This window comes from Abramis brama (assembly GCF_963993115.1).
Source record: "Abramis brama genome assembly, chromosome: 20".
Lineage (NCBI taxonomy): Eukaryota > Metazoa > Chordata > Actinopteri > Cypriniformes > Leuciscidae > Abramis > Abramis brama.
The window spans coordinates 29460523-29480958 of NC_139982.1; the positions used below are offsets into that span (position 1 = coordinate 29460523).

Sequence of the window (20436 nt, forward strand, 5' to 3'; positions counted from 1 at the left end):
TCTAAATATCGATAAAAAACTATTGCGAAATGACGGTGTTTCCATTAACCGATGTTATGCGACTAACACGTCCTTTTTTCTCTCGCGATAAGTCATTCCAAAAATCACGGCAATGGACGTTGGTTTATATAATATCACAGCCACAGCATTAGACATTATTATTATCAATCGAAGGAGACGTGGCGTGTTATCCAAGCATTAATGGCAGGAAAGACCCTTATACTGCGAACGACACATAAAGCCTTTGAAGCAGTTTCTGGGTGTTTCTCCCTCATTTCTGCTCCGATCTTTGATTGTGGCATTTATTTGAGATTTAGAATCCAGTATTCCTATAGGCTAATTATTGTTTCTTTTATTAATTTAATAAAGAACTCTGTCTCGTATTCTGTCCAAACGATCCATGTAGGCTACTTTGGTGTCACCAAAATTTTAATTTGAACTGGCTAGACCAACTGGTGCGCAAAAAAGTAAATATCGACGAATTTTCAGATTTTTTTTTTTCAGTTTATGACTTTTTGCCCCTTTATTGAACATTTAAAATATTCACAAATTAATATGGAAAACATGTCGATTTTACTGGTTTTCTAAGGTCAAATTAGAACCTGGAATTGATGTTTTTCCCGCAGTGCTGAATGAGAAGAGCCATTAATATTATTAATAAACTATTGTTTTGGCTAAAATCACATCTCCATCTCCGCTGTTAAGCAGACGGATTACATAATCAGAAGGTATTAGTTTGTTCGTTTTAAAGTGGACATTTCAAGCTTTAGCCTACATTTTGTTTCAGTTCTCGCGCTCCAGTTTACGGAGATCATGAAAGTGCGTCTGATTGTTTTCTTTTATTTTACAAAAGCACAACGTTTTCTTGTTATTGTGAGTTTACACAAATAAAAGTAGTTGAGAATAATGTATTATTATTTTCTGTATGACCAGAAATGATAGAGTATTTTAAGTTGTTTCCACTGTTGATAGGAAAATGCAAGTGTTCGCGCGCGCCTCCGTGTCATGCAGTGCGCGCTCCACACTCAGCTTCCTTTTTTGCATAAAAGCGTCTTCTAAATATAGCCTATTAAATGTTATAATAAAATAATATAAAATTATTATTATTTGTGTAGCTATACATGGACCTCAAACTTTGCTCAGATTTGCCAAAATAGCGAGTAAAACTTAACTATTTTCAGATAATATTTTTGTGTTCAGATCAACGAATCCCAAAAGAATTGTTTTGATCCTGTTAATGCTGAAGACCTTCAAATCAAAGGCTGCCAATAGAGGGCGTCAAGTGCCTTTGAAACAATTATGAAAGTAGCCAAACTTTCCTGTTTATAAATAGCCTAAAAATAGGCGAAAATCAGGAATATTCAACGACTTTTAAATTTTTCATAAAATGAAAAGTATTACAAATTCTCAACATTTCCATCACAAATTTTGTGAATGTGTAAATGAGAAATAACTAGATCAGCAGTGACAGTTTTCAGTGAGTTTCACTGAAACTGTGAACATCTTTGTGGATGACTGGAGAACTTTAAAAAAAAAAATATTTTATACAATGAGTTTTAAAAAAGGACTGTTTAAAGTCACTTTTTGCTAAACAACAATGACCTGTTTAAATGGTTTGAAACTGCTCTAATTATCACAAAGATTTATATCACAAAAAAAACTTTTAGAACATGATAGAACAAGGTGGTGATTTTATATAAATACATACACTATTATTAGTTAAAAAATTTACGATTTCTAAAAACAAAAATAAGGCATGAAGTGCCACCGCTAAACCTAAGCAGATCGTGCGAAAACTTAAAATACCCAAAACGTAAAATAGTTATGAATTCCATTGAAATTGTGTTGTTTGCATAAGATGAACATCAATAGATTGTGACTGAATATTTTCTTAAATTCTCCTTTTAAAGGTCAACCACTTCTCCCTTTATTTATCATATAAATAGCACTGTTTTAATTCACTGAAGTTGAAAATCAATATTATAATTAATCATTAATTATGCAGGTAAATGAGTAAGCTGATGAGTAAGACCTTGTGGGGATATTTTTTATAATAAGCTTATGAATCATACAGAATAATCTATTTTGAAAATCTAAAATTGCAGAAAGTTTTGTGTGATGGGTAGATTTAGAGTAGTTTAAGGGGACAGAATATACAGTATAAAACACATTATGTCTATGGATAGTCCCCATAAAGCATGGAAACCCAACGTGTGTGTGTGTGTGTGTGTGAACCTGTAATTAAAATCTACACCATGACATGGAGGTAAACAAACACCCTCACTGTGAAAGATGTTCATGTAACAGATCACACCACATGACCATTTACCCATAATGCCCTCCTGCTGTCGTATAACTGCCCCGGCTGAGCCAAAACCAATCTCCGTAAGCGTAGACATGGCAGACGCGCGCAGCATCTGCACCGGTTCCGTCAGCCATCTGTGATCAAACACTCAAAAACACACTTCACAATGTATTGCTTATTTACATCTGGTGGGGGGGTTAATGTCATTTTCACAGTGTTTTCATGCATGGCATAACACTAACCTCAACAATACGCAAAACTGTCCGATATAATATCACAAAGGGGTTTATGATCATTTTTTTAATGCATAAACGTCAGCAGAAGTTACCAACCTAACACATCAAACTAACACTAGCCATAATATTGTATTAGTATATTAGCAATATTAACAGTGACAGAAAAATATGCCTTTGAAATTGCAACAAGAAAATGATATTGGATTAATTTTAGTTGAACATTTTTTGCTTTGATGATATGGTTAGTTGCATTTAGTACCCTGCTTTTTCCTTCAACCCACCACAGATTTAGGGAACCGGGTCTGTTGCTTTTATATTCAGTTTTCCTCTGAGGTTTAGATTTACTGTTACTGTCCCTTCACTTTAACCAAAGCTTACACATTACAGTAAATTACCGTCTAACACTTCCATACAAATTTGATTTAATAACGTTTAATGGTGACAGTAAGTGTTTTTATTAGAATACTATTTAAGGTTTAATCTGACAATAATGAGAAGGGAATGGGATGAGACATGCAAATTAAAAGCACAAATCAAAATGAAAACGCCAGGTGTTTACTTTTACTCTTCTGTCTAACGAAATAAAGATAACTACAAATATCAAAGGGTTTGTGTGTAACAGCAATTTAACTTTTCTCAGAGAAGGATACTACCCTTTTTCCTCGAAAACTGACCAATACTTTAATCAGGACACAAACACACAGAACTGTTTAACTTCCATAAACTGCCAAATGAATAATTTATTCTCTATACCGCAGCTAAAATGAGCACAATATGTGCACAAATATTTTAACTTGAGAAAAACACAAAACTTTGTTTACAGTACAGTAACATGTAAATCCATACACCCAATAAAAAATAAATAAATGATATTTTAGACAACTTTGCTGCTCATGTAATGGTTTTTACACTAAAAAATTATTATAAATACCAAACTACAAATACAAGCTGCATTTCTAAGCTTCTAAATTTAAACCTTCCAGGCAGACTTCCATTGTGAGCACATTACTTTTTATTAACAGTTTATACAAAACTAGGTAGTGAGATCAAATAATTTTCTGTGGTAATAATCAACCGTCACCGATGCTGTCCATAGGGGAGCATGTCTGTGTTCCCACAGCCCTATGTTCCCACAGCCTTATGTTCCCACAGCCCTAACCCTAACCCTAACATACCTAAACCTACCCCTCACAGGAGGGAGACTTGTCTGGGATGTAATTGGGCTATCCCTGTACCAGCACAAGCACTAAAACCTACCCTTCATAGGGGACATAGTTAAATGAGAGAACATAGGACTGTGGGAACATAGGACTGTGGGAACATAGGGCTGTGGGAACATAGGGCCTAATTTTCAAAATTTTCAGTAAAAAAAAAAATCTTAGAAATGTGGGAACATAGGGCCGTGGGAACATAGGGCTGTGGGAACATAGGGATGACCCCGTCCAGGGAAACTAACTGTTTTTTTGGTTTTTTTGCTTTGTAATTTTTTTAAATTCGGGACATTCCTGTTGGTCACAGTTGAAATAAAGTTGTTCACCTTACCAGTTTGATGTATAGCTGACTGAAAGTCCGGTCCAGTCTCCTCCAACATAGTCATATAGCTCTAAAATTAATCATTCAGAAAAGATCATAGGTGCGGATATTGCTCTGTAAAAAGTAACGGTTAGCCACAAAATATAATTGAGACAAAATCTATGAATCAATGAGTAACAAATTAATTCATCTTCAAATGTTTCAATCAATATACATAAATATACTGTTCATGTCATATTACATTTACCGAATTAATGAGTTTTACTCACAATTTGGCTGAACAAATCAGCAGGCTTTTTACATCTAAAAGGTCAGCCTTCCTGCATTCGTCTTTACAACCTGGAAAGGTCAAATCATTACTTATTATAATGCAGATGAAACCTACACAGATAATCCATATAGCAAAACAGATTATGGCACACAGTTGCGTACTAGACGAACGTCGCTCACCACATGCGCTACAAACACTTTATGAAAACAACAAACTTAGCAAACATGACAACAAATGAACATCATTTAGTTGTTTGTGGGTGAGATTTAAAAGGTTAGACAAGCATCTTTCCTCAATCCAACAACCCACGTCTGAATCTGCAGATCAAAGCAGCTTATGGACCCAATCAAACATTTCTGCTCGCCACGGTGGAGTAAACACTAATCATGATGACAATGTTGATGATGATTATGTTAATGATGTCATCAGTGACTACTAAGCTTCCTCAGTGGAATGGATTATAGAGGCATGCCAATCATAATAAAGATGACCAGACACAAAGAGACACCTGCGGGAACTTCTCCACACAACAGCCCAAATGAAAGCAGCGCTAATTTGTTTTGACAAATGTTTAACTGGCCATTTTACAAACCACAAACACACAATCCATTGTTTAAGCCCTGTTCTGCTGCAGTGCGACAAGCAAAACTCTGTCGAAAATTACTTTAAACTACATATTTCCGTATATTCTATTATTATTATTATTGCCTATTATAATTATTATGGCTATTATTATTTACGCACGCTAGAAACTCATATTAAAGGGACCATTGAAGTGCCTTAAAACGCACAGCATTATTCAATGTGTTGATATAATTTCCACTGAAACAGAAGACAGGGCGGGACATATCGAACAGCTCCTCCCCCTTTTAAAATAGCCAATAGCATTTTGTTTATATCACGGCTCCGGCCAGAGCTGTTGAGCTCGATAAGGCCGCAGTTTCCCCCTAATCTCTATCGTTTCTCCTCCTAATCGCTTTAAAATACTGCATTCTGTGTAGATTTCAAATGGGTCCGATATGTTTTGTGGTCAGCAATGACTCGCACATATGATCCGCTCTGTGCCGGAGATGCGTCGGTTCGCGTGAAACTAATGTGAAACCAGGCTTCATTCGCATATTTACACTGTTTGAATCGCTCCCTATATAGTGCACTATGTGCCATTCACCATGTAGAAAACAGTAAATGTGTGAAAAAGTGATTGATTTTAGCTGCAGGTTTTATAATGTAGGAGGAGGAGCTTCAGATTCTAGAAACATTTGATTGGACAGAATCTGATGAGAATCTGAAGTGCAGAGTGATGTCATCGAAATCATTGATCCATATTGGCGAAAGTGAGAGATTGTAAGTATACGCTTATATCTTCTAAATGCACATTTTGTCATTGTTTTGAAGCAACACTAGCTTATAGATAACAATAAGGCTTACATATTCATACTAAAAGCTAAAAAACTTCCATTTTGATTTCAAGGGGACTTTAACTTGTCCTCATACATATAACAATGATATAGCCTACACTTTAATTTAAAATCTTGAAAAATAATAAGATAATACAAAGACAGAAAAACAGAAACAGAAAACAAATCAGAACCAATGGACCCTTTTCACAGACTGTGATGACTATTTTTTAACGGTCCTCAGCATCGTAAATCCTGCAAAGTTTTTATATATATATATATTTTTTTTAAATGTATGTACATTTATAACACTATACTTAGTATTATACTACCTTTGTATCAAATTACAATATATATATATGTCTTTATGACAGTTGGCGTTTGATTCTGTGCTACGAGAGGCAACGACAATTTAAGTTAGCCTACGCTCGTCGAAAAAACATAAAGGCCTCGCTCTAGCTTATTACTATCTCTAGTCAAATAAATCCACCCCTATTATACGCACATTGGACTAAAAGTAATATAAGTGATTATTTAGTGTTGTAAGAACGCAAGATTTAGCCTAAACCTCCATCATTAAACCACTCTGGGCTGGGGAAATGTCACACCCACCCGTCAGAGATGAGGAGATTATCACTCCCGTGGATCGTTACGGTCAAACTAAAGCGGACGGTCAACCGGTGAAACGCTGAGAGGCTTTATTTACAGCCCTATTCACTAACTTTAACAAGTGATGTTATTATAAAGATAAGCGTTTTCAATAACCTCGCGTCAATATAATGAACCGCCTCAGATATTAACAGCGCGACGCTAAGCCGCTTTAAGACGCGCGCGCAGGTGGATGGAAATAGAAGCGCGAGCTCGGGCTGTGTGAACCTGGCAGAAAACTTTTGCGTCAAACAACGAAGAATGAACAGCGATGATCTTAGAGCTTACTGGGACTCTCAACGTCTTTTTTCCTTTAAAGACAAAAAATAATGGGACGCAGGTCGGAGTTTTCAGGAGCGCGCAAATAATGGCTAAGAAGAAACGGGTTTTAACGGTCAGTTTTATCAAAGGATTCCCAGATGACAGGTTATTATAGAGGCAGACATGCCAGCCAACCTCACCATCTCCAGCCACACCACGAACTACAACTTCCCAGCGCTCATATTCGGGGTATTATTGATCATTATCATCATATGTGGGAACGTGCTGGTGTGTCTGAGCGTTTACACGGAGAAAGCGCTGAAAACCACAACTAACTACTTCATAGTCAGTTTGGCTGTTGCTGATTTGCTGTTGGCTGTTCTGGTATTACCGCTGTTCGTGTATACAGAGGTGAGTTAAGATTATTCATTAGCTAGATATTCTAATCTCAATATTGTGTATTTGCAAGGTGACTAGAAAACAAACAGGTTTGTAAAACCCCGCTAAGCTGGTTTACCATGGTGATCATCTTAAATGACCCACTGAAAGCATTGGCCATTTTCATGCTTGTTTTAACATGTCTGTACTTGTAAACCAAGTTTATTTTAAGTCAGAAATGTATATAAATAAAATGTGTAAAGAATTGCTGAATTAAAAATAAGTTGATTTCATGCTATATTTATACAATAGATTTATTATATTTTAATATTTAATATTGAGTGTGTGTGTGTATATACAGTATATGTGTGTGAACGTAAAACTTAGTTGTTGATATGTGCTATTTTTATGCAATATATTTTTTTAATAATTAATATTAAGTGTGTGCGTATATATATATATATATATATATATATATATATATATGTATATATATATATATACACACACACACACACACACACATGAACAGTAGCAACAGTAACTGTAGTAGCTTGCTAATACTATGGTTAACAATGATAACAGTAACCTTTCATCTATTGACTATAGATCATCTAACACTTAATCGATCTGATCACCTTCCATAAAAGCGCTAGACGAACTTAGCATCAATGCTCAATTGTTACCCTTGCGTGAAAAACTTTGCAGACTTGCATTCATCCGGCCTGCAACGGCCCCCTGCTGCTGAGATTGTCTGTCTCTGCCAGAGTGGACATCATGAACACACATCACACAACACACATTGTCTGTCACCCCGGGATGCGGGCGCGAGGCCTTCCACTAAAGAGGCCTCCAAAATAACTGTCGATCGGACATTCGGGGCCATGCTAGTTACCGCATCCCCTAGACTGGATTGTGAGGGCCCCAGACAGCGGAGACAAGGTCACCGGGAGCGCAGCAAACGACTCATGGTTGTTTGGATGGCTCTTCAGTACAAGGACACAGAGAAAAATAAGCTCCAGTGAGTCAGCCGTGGCTTAATTACAATTTTACATGAGTCCCCTCACCACGATCTCATGGCTTCCACTTGTAGGGGGAACGGTGCTCGTTGGCATGGGAGAGAGGCCATTACCAAAAAGCAATTAGGAATCTGTCCTCATCTCCTGGCCAATAATTAAAATGCCATTAAATCCTCCTCTCTGCTGTTTTATCTCTTTTTTTTTAGAACACATGATGCACATCAGGTACTAAATTACCATCAGCCTGAGAGCATGTGGTGTGTGTGTGTGTTTGTGTGTGTGTTGTGACAACGCCAAGCGGATAATAGGGAAATTAAGGTTTTCGCACAGTCGCTCCGCTGTGATCAGGAGGTTAGGGGAAGGTGAAAGAGGTCAGAGAGCCATGGGAATGATAGGAAAACATGGCATGTATGAGAGAAGCAAGCAACAAATTGGTAAAGAGTAAAAGACAGTGATGATTTTCTCTCCCTCTCAGTTCCAGGATGGAGTTTGGTCCCTTAATATGACCCTTTGTGATGGACTGATGACGATGGACGTGATGCTTTGCACTGCCTCCATATTTAACCTCTGTGCCATCAGCATAGACAGGTGGGTCTGACATCGAGCTGTTGCACATGTTGTGTCTGTGCGTTAATATCGTTAACTAAAATTAAAAACTAAAACCATTAAAACAATTGACCCTTCGCAGGGAGTTTGATTGACAGGCAATCTGACCTATCTTAATCCGCCATCCGCCGAATCCGCCATTTTTGTCCGACAAAGCAGTCTTAGTAGATTAACGTTGAATAACGGCGTGTACTGACGTCTTTCCGCGGTTAAAACAACACTCCTTCTGATGTTCATTCATGTTTATTTGATGCTATAAATGAACTAGAAGGAAGAGATGATCGGTTCACGAGCAGCTTTAACTGAGGCTCTACAGCGATCTGTCAGACATTAAAGAGCCACAAAACTGTATTTATTGTTTAAATTTCTTTAAAAAATGACCAAATTTGAAAGTTGAGACTTGTTTCATATCAAAAGTGAACTGGTCTGGCCTGTCTGTCAGCGCGTTGTCAGTCTCTCTGCTCTGCGATGTGTGTTTCACTGCGTGAGAACATAGTGTGGCGTGAGAGAGGCGTGGCTTGTCGGACATAGCAACAGTAACTAAAGGGGGCGGGTCTTTGCGAACGGTCAATTGTAATTCAGTTTGGACTGAATCTGCATGGTTTAAGTAGATAATAGCTACACTTTAGGCCCTGTTTACATCTGGTATTAAAATGCGTTTTGAGCTTGTCCACTTTCCACCACTTCCAGATATAGTTGAAAATACATTCGTTCGGATTGCTTTCGTAGAGTAAACACTCATGTAGTGAATGTGTTCAAACAGCCACAAAAGACCGTCTTCTCTCCGTCTACTGATCTAATGAGTGACATTATGGGAAGAGCTCGAGCCAGACGGGATTTAAACACTATCGGCTGAAGACCCAAGTTTGGTTTGAAGATGAAAAATGTACCAAGCACAATGTTCTCTCTCCATTCCTGATTTCTAACACACACTCACAGCGTTCGGCTGGTCTTGTGTCTGTCAGAGCAGAAACTAAAGCTGATGCTCTCTGTGTGTTTTTTCATCGTCTCTGGACGCATTCATATGTAAACTGCGTGAGATTATTTCATTCATTAGATCGAAAGATCTGAAAATCCCATACATTTACCCGCCCACAGACCCTTCCCTCGAAGAAATCAGGACAGAAGTGGTCAAAAGTGGACAAAAGAGACTAAATAAAGAGACAAAAGAGACTAAATAAAGAGACAAAAGAGACTAAATACAGATTAAAACACCAGGTGTAAACAGGAATGTGTCTCCCTCGTCTACTTGGATCCGATCGACCAAAACGCATCTTAATACCAGGTGTAAACAGAAACTTAGAGAAAATGTATTACCATTTGTTTGCAAGCATGTTTTCCATCCTAATGCAAATTAGATATCATGCTGAAATAGTTTGCACCCACTTTAAAACATTTTATTTATTTATAGTCGTTATCAAAGGAAAAACCCACAGTTGTGATCCAGAAGACACTTTATTTGGGATATAGAGTTGTAGAAATGCTGTGTGAAAGCTTAAAGTATGTGCGCGGCTGCGGTTACTGTGTGTGCGGCAGACACGAAATGCGTAAAACATGCCTTTAAAGTCTGACGCCTGAACTAGGGCGAGGATCGATGAATCAGATTCATGCAGTGCACTGATTTTGCACAGCTATAGTTTTATATTTTGGAGAGCGATAAGGGTCACAGCAGGTTACCTTCCTAATTGTGGTTCTGTTTGAAGACACGATGAAATAGCATTTATAATAAAAGTTCATAGCTTCCTGCTATGTTTAAAAGAAGAGAGACTGGTAGAGATACAGGCAGAAAAAAATTTATTCAGAATAACTAAATGGCATTAAGTTGCCAAGTATCTTGGAATTACACCGGATTCATCGTTAGACTGTCCCGCCGTCGCTGGCCTGGCGATTCGAGTTAACCGGAGGCTCATTATCGTCCCTCCTGCCATTCGATGTGGCTCAGCAGACGGTGTTTTCAGAGATTAATGAGATATATGCTCAGGGCGGCGCTCTGGAGATACAACAGCATGAAACTTGTTATGCAAGGAAAGGCTGCAAACACACCACTTGGCAGAAGTCGCCACAGAATCAGCATGAAAAAGCAATGTGTTGAGAACAGAGACACGGACACCGCTGCGTTTGATTTGTGCAACAGCCATATGCGTCCAGAGCCGGGAGATGCCTCAGGTTTCTCCTGTTTAGAAATGTACTCGCTCAGCAATAGTGGCTTCTTCTATCACTGATATGGAAATGATATGCAGCTTTGAGATTCATAGAGAACAGTTATTAAATAAAACTATAATATACATGAATCTGACATTTATATGTGTATCTCACATATCATACTTAACACTTCACCCCCCAAAATATATATTTTTTTACTTAGCATAAAATACATATTATTAGAAAATTATTATTAAATAATGTATATATATATATATATATATATATATATATATATATATATATATATATATGACATTTAAGCACTTTAGCCCCATATTTTTTATGCATTCTTGTACTTTTTTTAAGTGGTAGTTTCCAAATTGTTTTTATAATAGGCATACAGTAATAATGATTTTTTTTCCATTAAGTTTATTTTGCGTAAAGAACACACACACACACAATTTATTTTTATGACATTTAAGTACTTTTTGCCACAAATTATTGTACCAAAAGTGGTAGTTTTCTTTTTCTTTTCTTTTTTTACTATAGTAATAATAATAATGAAAAATGTTTGAATTTTGGGGTGAGAATTATGACCTGGACATTTCACAGGTTTTGTGAAACCACGTTCTAAAATACACACACGTTGGATACGAGTGGTATTATCTGTAGCAGATGAGGGTTCAGGTCAACACACAATTGGGTCAACTCAATTAGCCAATGAGAGATTCAACCAGCTAGCATTTAAAGATCAAAGGAAGGTGTTGATTAGGGTCAAGAAAGGTTTTTAAATAGTTTTGCATTATAATACCTCATGGTTTGCAACAGGTTCATCGCAGTCTTTGTCCCTCTTAACTACAACCGCCAACATGTGGACCAGCGACAGATTGTCCTGCTTTCCGCCACATGGATCCTGGCCTTAGCCGTGGCCTCCCCCGTGATGTTCGGCATCAACGCCGTCCCCAACCGGGACAACAGCGAATGCAAGCTGGAGGACAACAACTACGTGGTCTATTCCTCCGTCTGTTCGTTTTTCGTGCCGTGCCCCATCATGCTGTTGCTGTACTGTGGGATGTTCCGGGGCCTGAGGAATTGGGAAGAGGCGCGCAAGGCCCGGCTGAGGAACAGCATGCAGACCTGCCGAAAGCTTCAGGAGGCCGCCGCCTCGCTCCCGCCCCTGTCTGGCCTGCCCCCCCCTCTGCCGCCTGTGATCGAGAAAGACCTCACTGACACAGAGGACCTGGACCACGATCACTACCCCGATCCTGACAGCCCAGATCCGGTGTCCATGCTCGCCTACCCTCCTGTGAACTGCAAAGATCAAAACCAGAACCGGCAAAGGAAGGGGGCGAAAATAAACAGGAGGGAGAGGAAAGCAATGAGGGTGCTTCCCGTTGTAGTAGGTAAGTTAGTTGATGTGAAATACACGTCAAAGTTGACACATCTTGCTATACTCTAGTTTTTATGACACTGTATTATTTCATAGACTACATGAATTAATTTAAGGTTTTATTTTTTAAGGTTAGACATCAACTAGTCATTCTGAACAATATAACAAGAAAAAATATTTTTTTGTAAAAAGTGTGTAGGGTCACTAGCAACCCGAGGTATGTAATAGTGTAAGTATATTATTATTTATTTAAATTAGATTTTATAGACATCAATTTGCAGATTGGAAATTAACTTCACATGTTTAATAATTTACAGGAAATATTTTTTTATCATTAAAAAAATAATTGGCAGATCATTTATTATTAAACTAGCCATTTAAAAAAAAATACTATTTAAAATAAATGTTTAATTTCAGCAATTTTGTGCACTTCACAGTTATAATCAATAAATTAGGTGGGCTGAGCCGTTGCCTGGCAGTTAGCAAAGAAACAATGTTTCTGTATAATTTATTTATTAGGGAATAAAAAAATTAATGTTTTCCATATAAGGAATGAGGAATGTCTTAGATTTCTTTCAAATAGCTTTGATTTAACCATAAAATGCACCATAATCATCTCAGTTTAGAGGCGTTGTGAGTTCAAATAAAACAAAGAGAAAAAAAATATAGTCTCTCACTTTAAAAATGGGCATAGAGTGATTAAAAACACCCTGTCCACGTTTGCTGAAACGAGGAACTCTTTTGGCCCTCATTGGCTAATCATTCCTCGGCAATCCTCCAATCCGATTATGATGTAAGCCTCACTTTAGTCCAGCAGGCAGAGTGGGGGCAGCCGTCGTCACATTGAGACATGCACTTATCCTCTTCACGGGTTCATGAGACGTGCCAGTGCTGTACCTGTGCTGTGTACAGTACTGACAGTACTTGGCAATCCCTTTCACTCCTTGTCAATCTGAGTACAGGCGAGAAAGAGGAGGTAGAAGAGTGAGAGAGAGGTCAGGGTTGGGTCACACCAACTGTTCAGAAGTCCACACTAGAAGCTTAGTAACTGCTAGCTAGTTTAGACCTGACTGCACCATTTGTTGTTCTTAAGGTTGTGAGAACAACAAATTGCATTTATTTATTATGATTATTTTATTTGATATGTGCTGTTTAGCTCAGGTTTGAAAAGGCGCTAACAAAGTAATATATTCACATAATGTTCTCTCTTAAAATCTAAAGGAGTGTAAATGTCAACATTATCGTATACTGTACGTCTAATGGATTTAAGGTTATTGATGCAATTTAATTTCAACCGTTACTCTTGGTTTCTGAGGCTTCTGTAAATATTTCATATGTAGAATTATGTTTCAAATAAGTTTAATGGTGCAATGCAAAAATATGTAGTATTGTACTTCATTCCGGTTTACTTTAAAACTAGGCTAAGTTGCACAATGTCAGAAGAGCCACAATGCAAATGGCCAGTCATGTTCAAAAGATAATTTAAAAAAAATAAAACAAAAAAATATATAAAACAAAGCATAAAAGCCAAGGTACTCCAGGGATAAACGTAACGTCCTTTACAGTGACTTTCAGCCATCCTACCCGTCCTCTTCGTCCTCTCACTTCTGACGGATGATAGATCTGTGGTTCCTAGTGGGAGTGGGAAAGACAGATTAGAGGGTCATATTTCATATCCCTCTGACGAGAGCGACCCTCTGTATGTCTGTCTGGAACCTCTCCGAGTAGAAGTGAATAAAATAACTTATATCTCTGATTCCAAGTGAAGTCTTGCAGGGATTCACTGCCTCCAAAGTGCAATTTAAAAGCCTGGAAAATGAAGAGGACCGGGTTAGATGTTCAATGTGCTGTATCATCCATGTGATCCTGTAGATTTCTTTGGCTTTTTACATTTTTTATCCAGTTTATTATGAATATTATGGACTTTTTTGTTTATGGTGTGCTGTTTGATTTTTATTTTCAAGTCTGTTCACACTAAGAATGATAAATACAAAGTTCTGTAATGGAAATCTGATCCTTAACTCAAACGCTTGCAATCACATCATTCTCTATAGGGCACAGCTGATTGGTTCCTGCTGTATCAGTAGCCAATGAGCTCGCTGCTCAGCCTTCAAACACTTGGTTAGCATTTGCCTTAGCAGTGCAGCGCGCTTTCAAAAACCCTCCTCCTTCCCCAGCTCCACCTGTATAGATCTGCTACGGTAATTCATGTATGCTACAGTATAGTCTTACTTGCTCACAGCAGTGTGTTGTGTGTGTGTTGGCAAGACCAGACATATTAACATTGTCATATCCATTACCACACCAAACATTCCGAGAATTGTCATGTCAGAACTATAACTATATTAGCGCCCACACCAATTGATTTCATTCTGTTTATTATAAGCATGCGCTGTAATTTTGTCGCCTGTCACTTTAAATGCTCGGGTCTTTAACGTTGAGTGGATTCTGATTGGCTGTTAATGTTTTTATCGTTCAGGGAAAAAAATTCTGAAAGTGATTTCAATGATATCATTCCCCTGTGTCATAAACGTAATAGTTGTGGTGTGAACTTTCCCATTCTCGTAGAATAAGAACATTTATTAAAGTAATAGTTATTGTTATAGTTATCGTCCTTGGTTTGAACGGGTCTTAATTACGAACAATATGAGGAAAACTTGCGAATAAGTTAGCTAGAGCTCAAACAACTGCTCAAGCATTATCGTAATAGTTGTGGTGAGGACAAACTTATTCTCACAGAATTAGAAAGATTATTAAAACTTTATAGTTATTGTCCATAGTGCGAACGGGCCTTATCGCACTTAATAAGTGGGATTACAGCAAAAATAACAATATCGTTCCTCTGTATTGTTATAGTCATAGTTGTGGCGTTTCCTTCCAGTGTTAAAGGACGACAATATGTTTATGTGTCCATAGAATAATTTTTCACCTGACATCCGTCCATCCACAGGTGCCTTCCTGTTCTGCTGGACGCCGTTCTTCGTAGTGCACACGATGAGGGCTCTTTGCGAGGAGTGTGAAATCCCTGGCTTCGTCATTAGTATCGTGACCTGGCTGGGCTACGTCAACAGCGCCCTCAACCCCATCATCTACACCGTCTTCAACACGGAGTTCAGGAAGTTCTTCCGGAAGTTCCTGCCAACTCTGCCCAACTGCTGCTAGCCTGAACATGTTCTCTGCTAACGGTTTACGAACAAAACATACCCAGAAGTATAAATAAACCAGACAAATAATGCTTGCATGTAAATACAGCATGTTGTATGACACAAATATGGAAGTATGGTTAAAATGCACTACAATGTTTGCTGCCATTACATTTTTACTTTACATTTTTATTTTGTATGTTTACATTTTGAAAGCTGACATCAAGGGGCCTCATTCATGAAATGCAAGCCGAATGAATTTGTTTGTAAAATCATTTTATGTAAACTGTCATTTTTTATACTGTCACGTTTATGCAAGCAGAAAGTTTTTCCATAATTTTTCCATGTAAACACGCTAGACGGACGTATTTGACCTTGCATCTTTCGTAGCATCTTACGCATGACAATTTAAAATATGTCTTTTAAAAGACACATCTCGAGAACTTGCGTTTTTTTCCCCATTCCACTGCCAAAAACACGTTCTGTGTGAACCAGCCCTTCTAATGGATATTGCATATTATTTATGTCTCTGTAAATTGTTTGTAAAATATTTTTAATGTAGATTTTGGATGTTGTAATACATGGCCATGTAAATATTACATAAAACGTGAGTTACATAAATGGTTGCAATCACAAAATACATGCACGAAATTCACATGCATGTAAATTATTCATAAAATCGAGTAATGAAAAAATACCTGGAGAGCGGGAAAAAAATCAGGAAGAACTTGTTTATGGGATGTTGTTATTGAAGCGAATATGACAAATTATGCAAATATGGCTTTACGAACAAATGAAACATTTCGTTCTGCTTGTGTTTGATGGACGAGGCCCAGTTTATGCTTTGAAGCTTCTATGACAGGAATGTCTGTGGAACGGTCTGCCATCTACGATGACCTCTCTTTGCTTTACAGTTCTCATGTGATGTGCGAAGGAGCTCACCCAGGGCCCGTAAGTTAGGGCGTTCATTTTGTATCTGATTGCACTGACTTTCATCTGAGAAATAAATGTTTTTCACAGACAACAACTTCTTTGTGCTGATGTCCAGAAGAGGAGTTAAAGGCACACTATGCAGTTTCCGTTTTTCTCAAACAGCGCCCCCTAGAGTTGCTGTGGCGTACTTGTATTTAACGTTACTGTCGTAAACACCACGACCGCGCTTTCTTCGTCGACTCTGCCATGATTCACGTCTGAAATGTGTGCTAGTGTCTTCCATAGAGGCTGCTTCATATGTTGTTGATGTATGTGACGTCGTGCCGTAAAGCAAGTTGTGATTCTCGTGAGATTTGTCGGGGCGCCACTCACAAACCTGCATTGCTGGTTTTGCCAGCGGCGTCCCCCTCCTGCTTTGCTATCGGGATGATTCGCCCTACTACGAGTTTGTTTACCATCGAAATGATTTCGAAGCTGTTATATTAAGGTACAAATCTTACATAGTGTGCCTTTAAAGACATTGAGGTTGTACAGTAGACATTAGTGTGACTGTTAGCGCCAGGGTTTACTTCGACTTGCCCAGAAAAAGCACAAAAGTTGAGAGAAATCTAGATAAAAAAATTCCAATTTCTCTTGATTTGAAGAGAAACTGAGTGAAGAGAATATTTCAGAGTGAACTACGGTGCTAATAGAGTCACACGAACATGTACAGAGACCAACGGTCAAGGTCAAGATTTTCGTTATAATACATTAAATGTATATTCACTGGAATATATAACATATTTCACATGGGATCATTCTGTGATACTTTTGCTTTAAAAAATTCTCCTTTTTTGGTCCATAATAATAATTAAAACAACAATATGGATACGAGTAATACGGTATTAAAACAACACCAGGGTGACTTGATTTTTATTTTAGGGTGAACTGTCCCTTTAAGTTTCGGAACCCCTGACCTAAAAAGAAAAAAAAAAGACCGCTAGCGATTACCTGGATGTTTATTATTAAAGCAGAATATTCCCTGTAGTCTGTCAGATTTACATAATACAGGTTTTTCCCACATGCTGATGACTAAGAAGGTATTCGTTCGTTTTGATAAAATGTCATCAACCTCTTCTGTCATCCGTCTAATGTTTCCTCCTTCATTCTTTATGCGATTGCGAGGATGTTTTTTTATTTTATTCTAAAAACATTAAAATGTAATTACCTTAAAAGTAAAGCCAAGAGTGATATCAAGGTCAAACAGAGACGGTGACGCATGTCCTTCTGTGGCGCAGGGGGGAGAATGTGTCCTGATGCTTTTAAAATGAGAAACGTCGAAATTTATTATGCTCAGAAAACTACAGCGGCAGCCTGTCCCGGTCCACCCACTCTCTCCTCGTGCTAAAAGACGGAGACCTGTCAAACAACACCTGAGACAGCTGAAAGACATCACGCAGTGCAAGAGTGACCACAACATGGGCGCAAATGCAGCCGTGCCTCTTGATACCCTTTCAAAGTTCACGAGGTCTCGATTCTTGACTGTAAAATAAAAATGCACAGCAGCATAAATGATTTGATGGGAATATTTGAGTTCATATTGAGATCTCTGACTTGACCTAATAGTAGACTTGTGGATCTTGGTAGAACGGAGCAGTTCGACTTCGAACACATGAGATAACTTACTTAATCCCTGAGGAGAAATATCTGAGAAGCAGGAGACTTCAGGTTTCCATTTGATTTAATTTCACTACTGTCTAGGTAGGAGACACAATTGAGACATGCCGAGGTGTTCTGATTGGTTGTTTATGTTGCTATTACTGGGGTGTTCTAGGTCGTTGTCAGGGCGTTGCTATGCAGTTACTGAGGTGTTCTGACTGGTTGTTTGTGTTGCTATGCGCTTACTGAGGTGTTTTAAGTGGTTGCCAGGGTGTTTATGCAGTTATTGAGGTGTTCAGGTTGTTTATGTTGCTATGATGATACTGGGGTGTTCTGGGTGGTTGCCAGGGCGTTTATATGCAGTTTATTAAGGTGTTCTAATTGGTTGTTTGTGTTGCTATGCAGTTTCTGGGGTGTTCCAGGTGGTTTCCAGGGCGTTTATATACAGTTACTGAGGTGTTTTGATTGGTTGTTTGTGTTGCTATGCAGTTTCTGGGGTGTTCCGGGTGGTTGCCAGGGCGTTTATATGCAGTTTACTAAGGTGTTCTAATTGTTTGTTTGTGTTGCTATGCAGTTTCTGGGGTGTTCTGGGTGGTTGCCAGGGCGTTTATATGCAGTTTACTAAGGTGTTCTAATTGGTTGTTTGTGTTGCTATGCAGTTTCTGGGGTGTTCCAGGTGGTTACCAGGGCGTTTATATCCAGTTACTGATGTGCTCTGATTGGTTGTTTGTGTTGCTATGCAGTTTCTGGGGTGTTCCGGGTGGTTACCAGGGCGTTTATATGCAGTTACTGAGGTGCTCTGATTGGTTGTTTGTGTTGCTATGCAGTTTCTGGGGTGTTCCGGGTGGTTGCCAGGGCGTTTATATGTAGTTTACTAAGGTGTTCTAATTGGTTGTATGTGTTGCTGTGCAGTTTCTGGGGTGTTCCGGGTGGTTGCCAGACCGTTGCTATGTTCTATTTTGACAGTGTACATCATTCAAGACAAACCTCCGGTTCTCCAAGTTCTCCCGCTGGGGTAAGAAAAGAAAATAGATCCAGTGGATTATAAAGATACACACACAGGAGGCGACATATATTAGTGAGAGTGTTCACTAGTTTACTTACAAGGAGATAAAAAATAATTTTGAACTTTATCTTGAACTAAGCTACATGCTAGTCTGATTGTGTCGCATTGTGGATGCACTCATACAATGAGTAACCATAACAAAATAATTCTGTTAAGTTTAATTTTGTACTTTATTGTCAGCTAAAATGTTCTTTCTAATTAAATTAGATGTAATTTTATTCAGAATGAGCTTTACTAATATTAACGAATGAATGAGAAGGGTGAGTAATAATTACATATTTTCGCTTCTTGTCCGGAATATGCAACTTGAAACACCTCCAAAGACAAAGTAATTCCTGCAAGGTCCTTTTATTGTTCAGTTTCTCCTAGACGGTCATAAATTCTCACGAGGGTATATTTCTGGTTTCCAGGTTTTTAAGAGAGCAATATAACAGTTTTGACCTTGATATGAGAACACAGATAAAGAAATGATGAGAGGCAGATGGAAAGAAAGAGAGAGTGAGCGAGTGAGTGAAAGGAGGAAGATTTGACATGAAAACCCTGGAGAATCTCCCTTCATCCAGGACTTCTGCTGAAGACAGCTGTTCCGGCTTTAATACAGGTTAAGCTCTACTGACAGCATTTGTCCATTACCACAGAAGCTGAATAATAATGATAACTGTGATTATTTGGCTCTATTTCAACAGTAAACTTTTAAGCCATAGAATGGCTTTTTTTTTCTAACTGTGCTCGAACTCACAGTAAATTGAGGTCAGAAACAAACCATATTCGGAGGTAAAAAGCCATCTAAATGTCTATAACCCTGTTTTTCCTGACACAACCTCACTAAAAATTATGGAGCAAATTACCCGCCGACATGTAAAATTATCAGCCGACACGAAAAATCCAATTCCATCCGAAGGTTTGTGATTACAGTATTGTCACAAAGCTTTGCTGAAACTAAAATTAATTTTCTCAATTTAAGCCCTAAGGTAAGGTAAGAGGCCTTCAACCATGACTATAATCACAGTTTTTATCATATACCCTATTGCTTTTAGAAAATTGTACATTTAAAAAAAATAATAATTATAGGCTAAAGCAAAGCATCCATTATGAATCTATTCTAGTTCTTCTGCTAAAACACAACCTTTTTACCAACTTTCTAGGTCAAATTTCACCAAGAAGTCCTTAGACTGTATCAGCTGTTAAAACAATCCCGCATGTGTCATAAAACTCAGTGTCGTATTTGTTCTGTGCAGCATCCATTGCTTCACTGACCTGCGTAATGGAAAACTGTCGTTCGGTGTGGATGTGGCTCTTTAGATGATTCTGGCGTCACTGACTGGCAATGCTTTGGCTGAAACCCTTGAGTGCCCTTCCCATAATTCCCCCAACAATCTTCAATTCTCGTTGTATTGATTCATATTTGGGCACTTTAGGTACAAATGGGAGGTAATAAAAACACAGTCCTGCAGCGGACTATCAACC

At 38.2% G+C, this 20436-nt stretch overlaps 1 protein-coding gene across 1 annotated transcript; it reads left to right on the forward strand.

Moving 5' to 3' along the window:
- Nucleotides 1-6360: 6360 nt before the first annotated feature.
- drd4a (dopamine receptor D4a) lies at nucleotides 6361-16354 on the forward strand. The gene is made up of 4 exons (XM_084095776.1): nucleotides 6361-7062; nucleotides 8524-8636; nucleotides 11628-12202; nucleotides 15140-16354. Exons 1-4 carry the CDS (start codon nucleotides 6835-6837, stop codon nucleotides 15349-15351), a joined length of 1128 nt encoding a protein of 375 aa, XP_083951902.1. The 5' UTR covers nucleotides 6361-6834; the 3' UTR covers nucleotides 15352-16354.
- Nucleotides 16355-20436: the final 4082 nt, after the last annotated feature.

Bases quoted from the DNA above. Each gene is read 5' to 3' on its own strand.
- drd4a (XM_084095776.1), top strand. From the start codon at position 6,835: ATGCCAGCCAACCTCACCATCTCCAGCCACACCACGAACTACAACTTC. The intron at 7,063-8,523 runs GTGAGTTAAGAT...TCTCCCTCTCAG, and splicing joins CGCTGTTCGTGTATACAGAG to TTCCAGGATGGAGTTTGGTC. The intron at 12,203-15,139 runs GTAAGTTAGTTG...GTCCATCCACAG, and splicing joins GGTGCTTCCCGTTGTAGTAG to GTGCCTTCCTGTTCTGCTGG.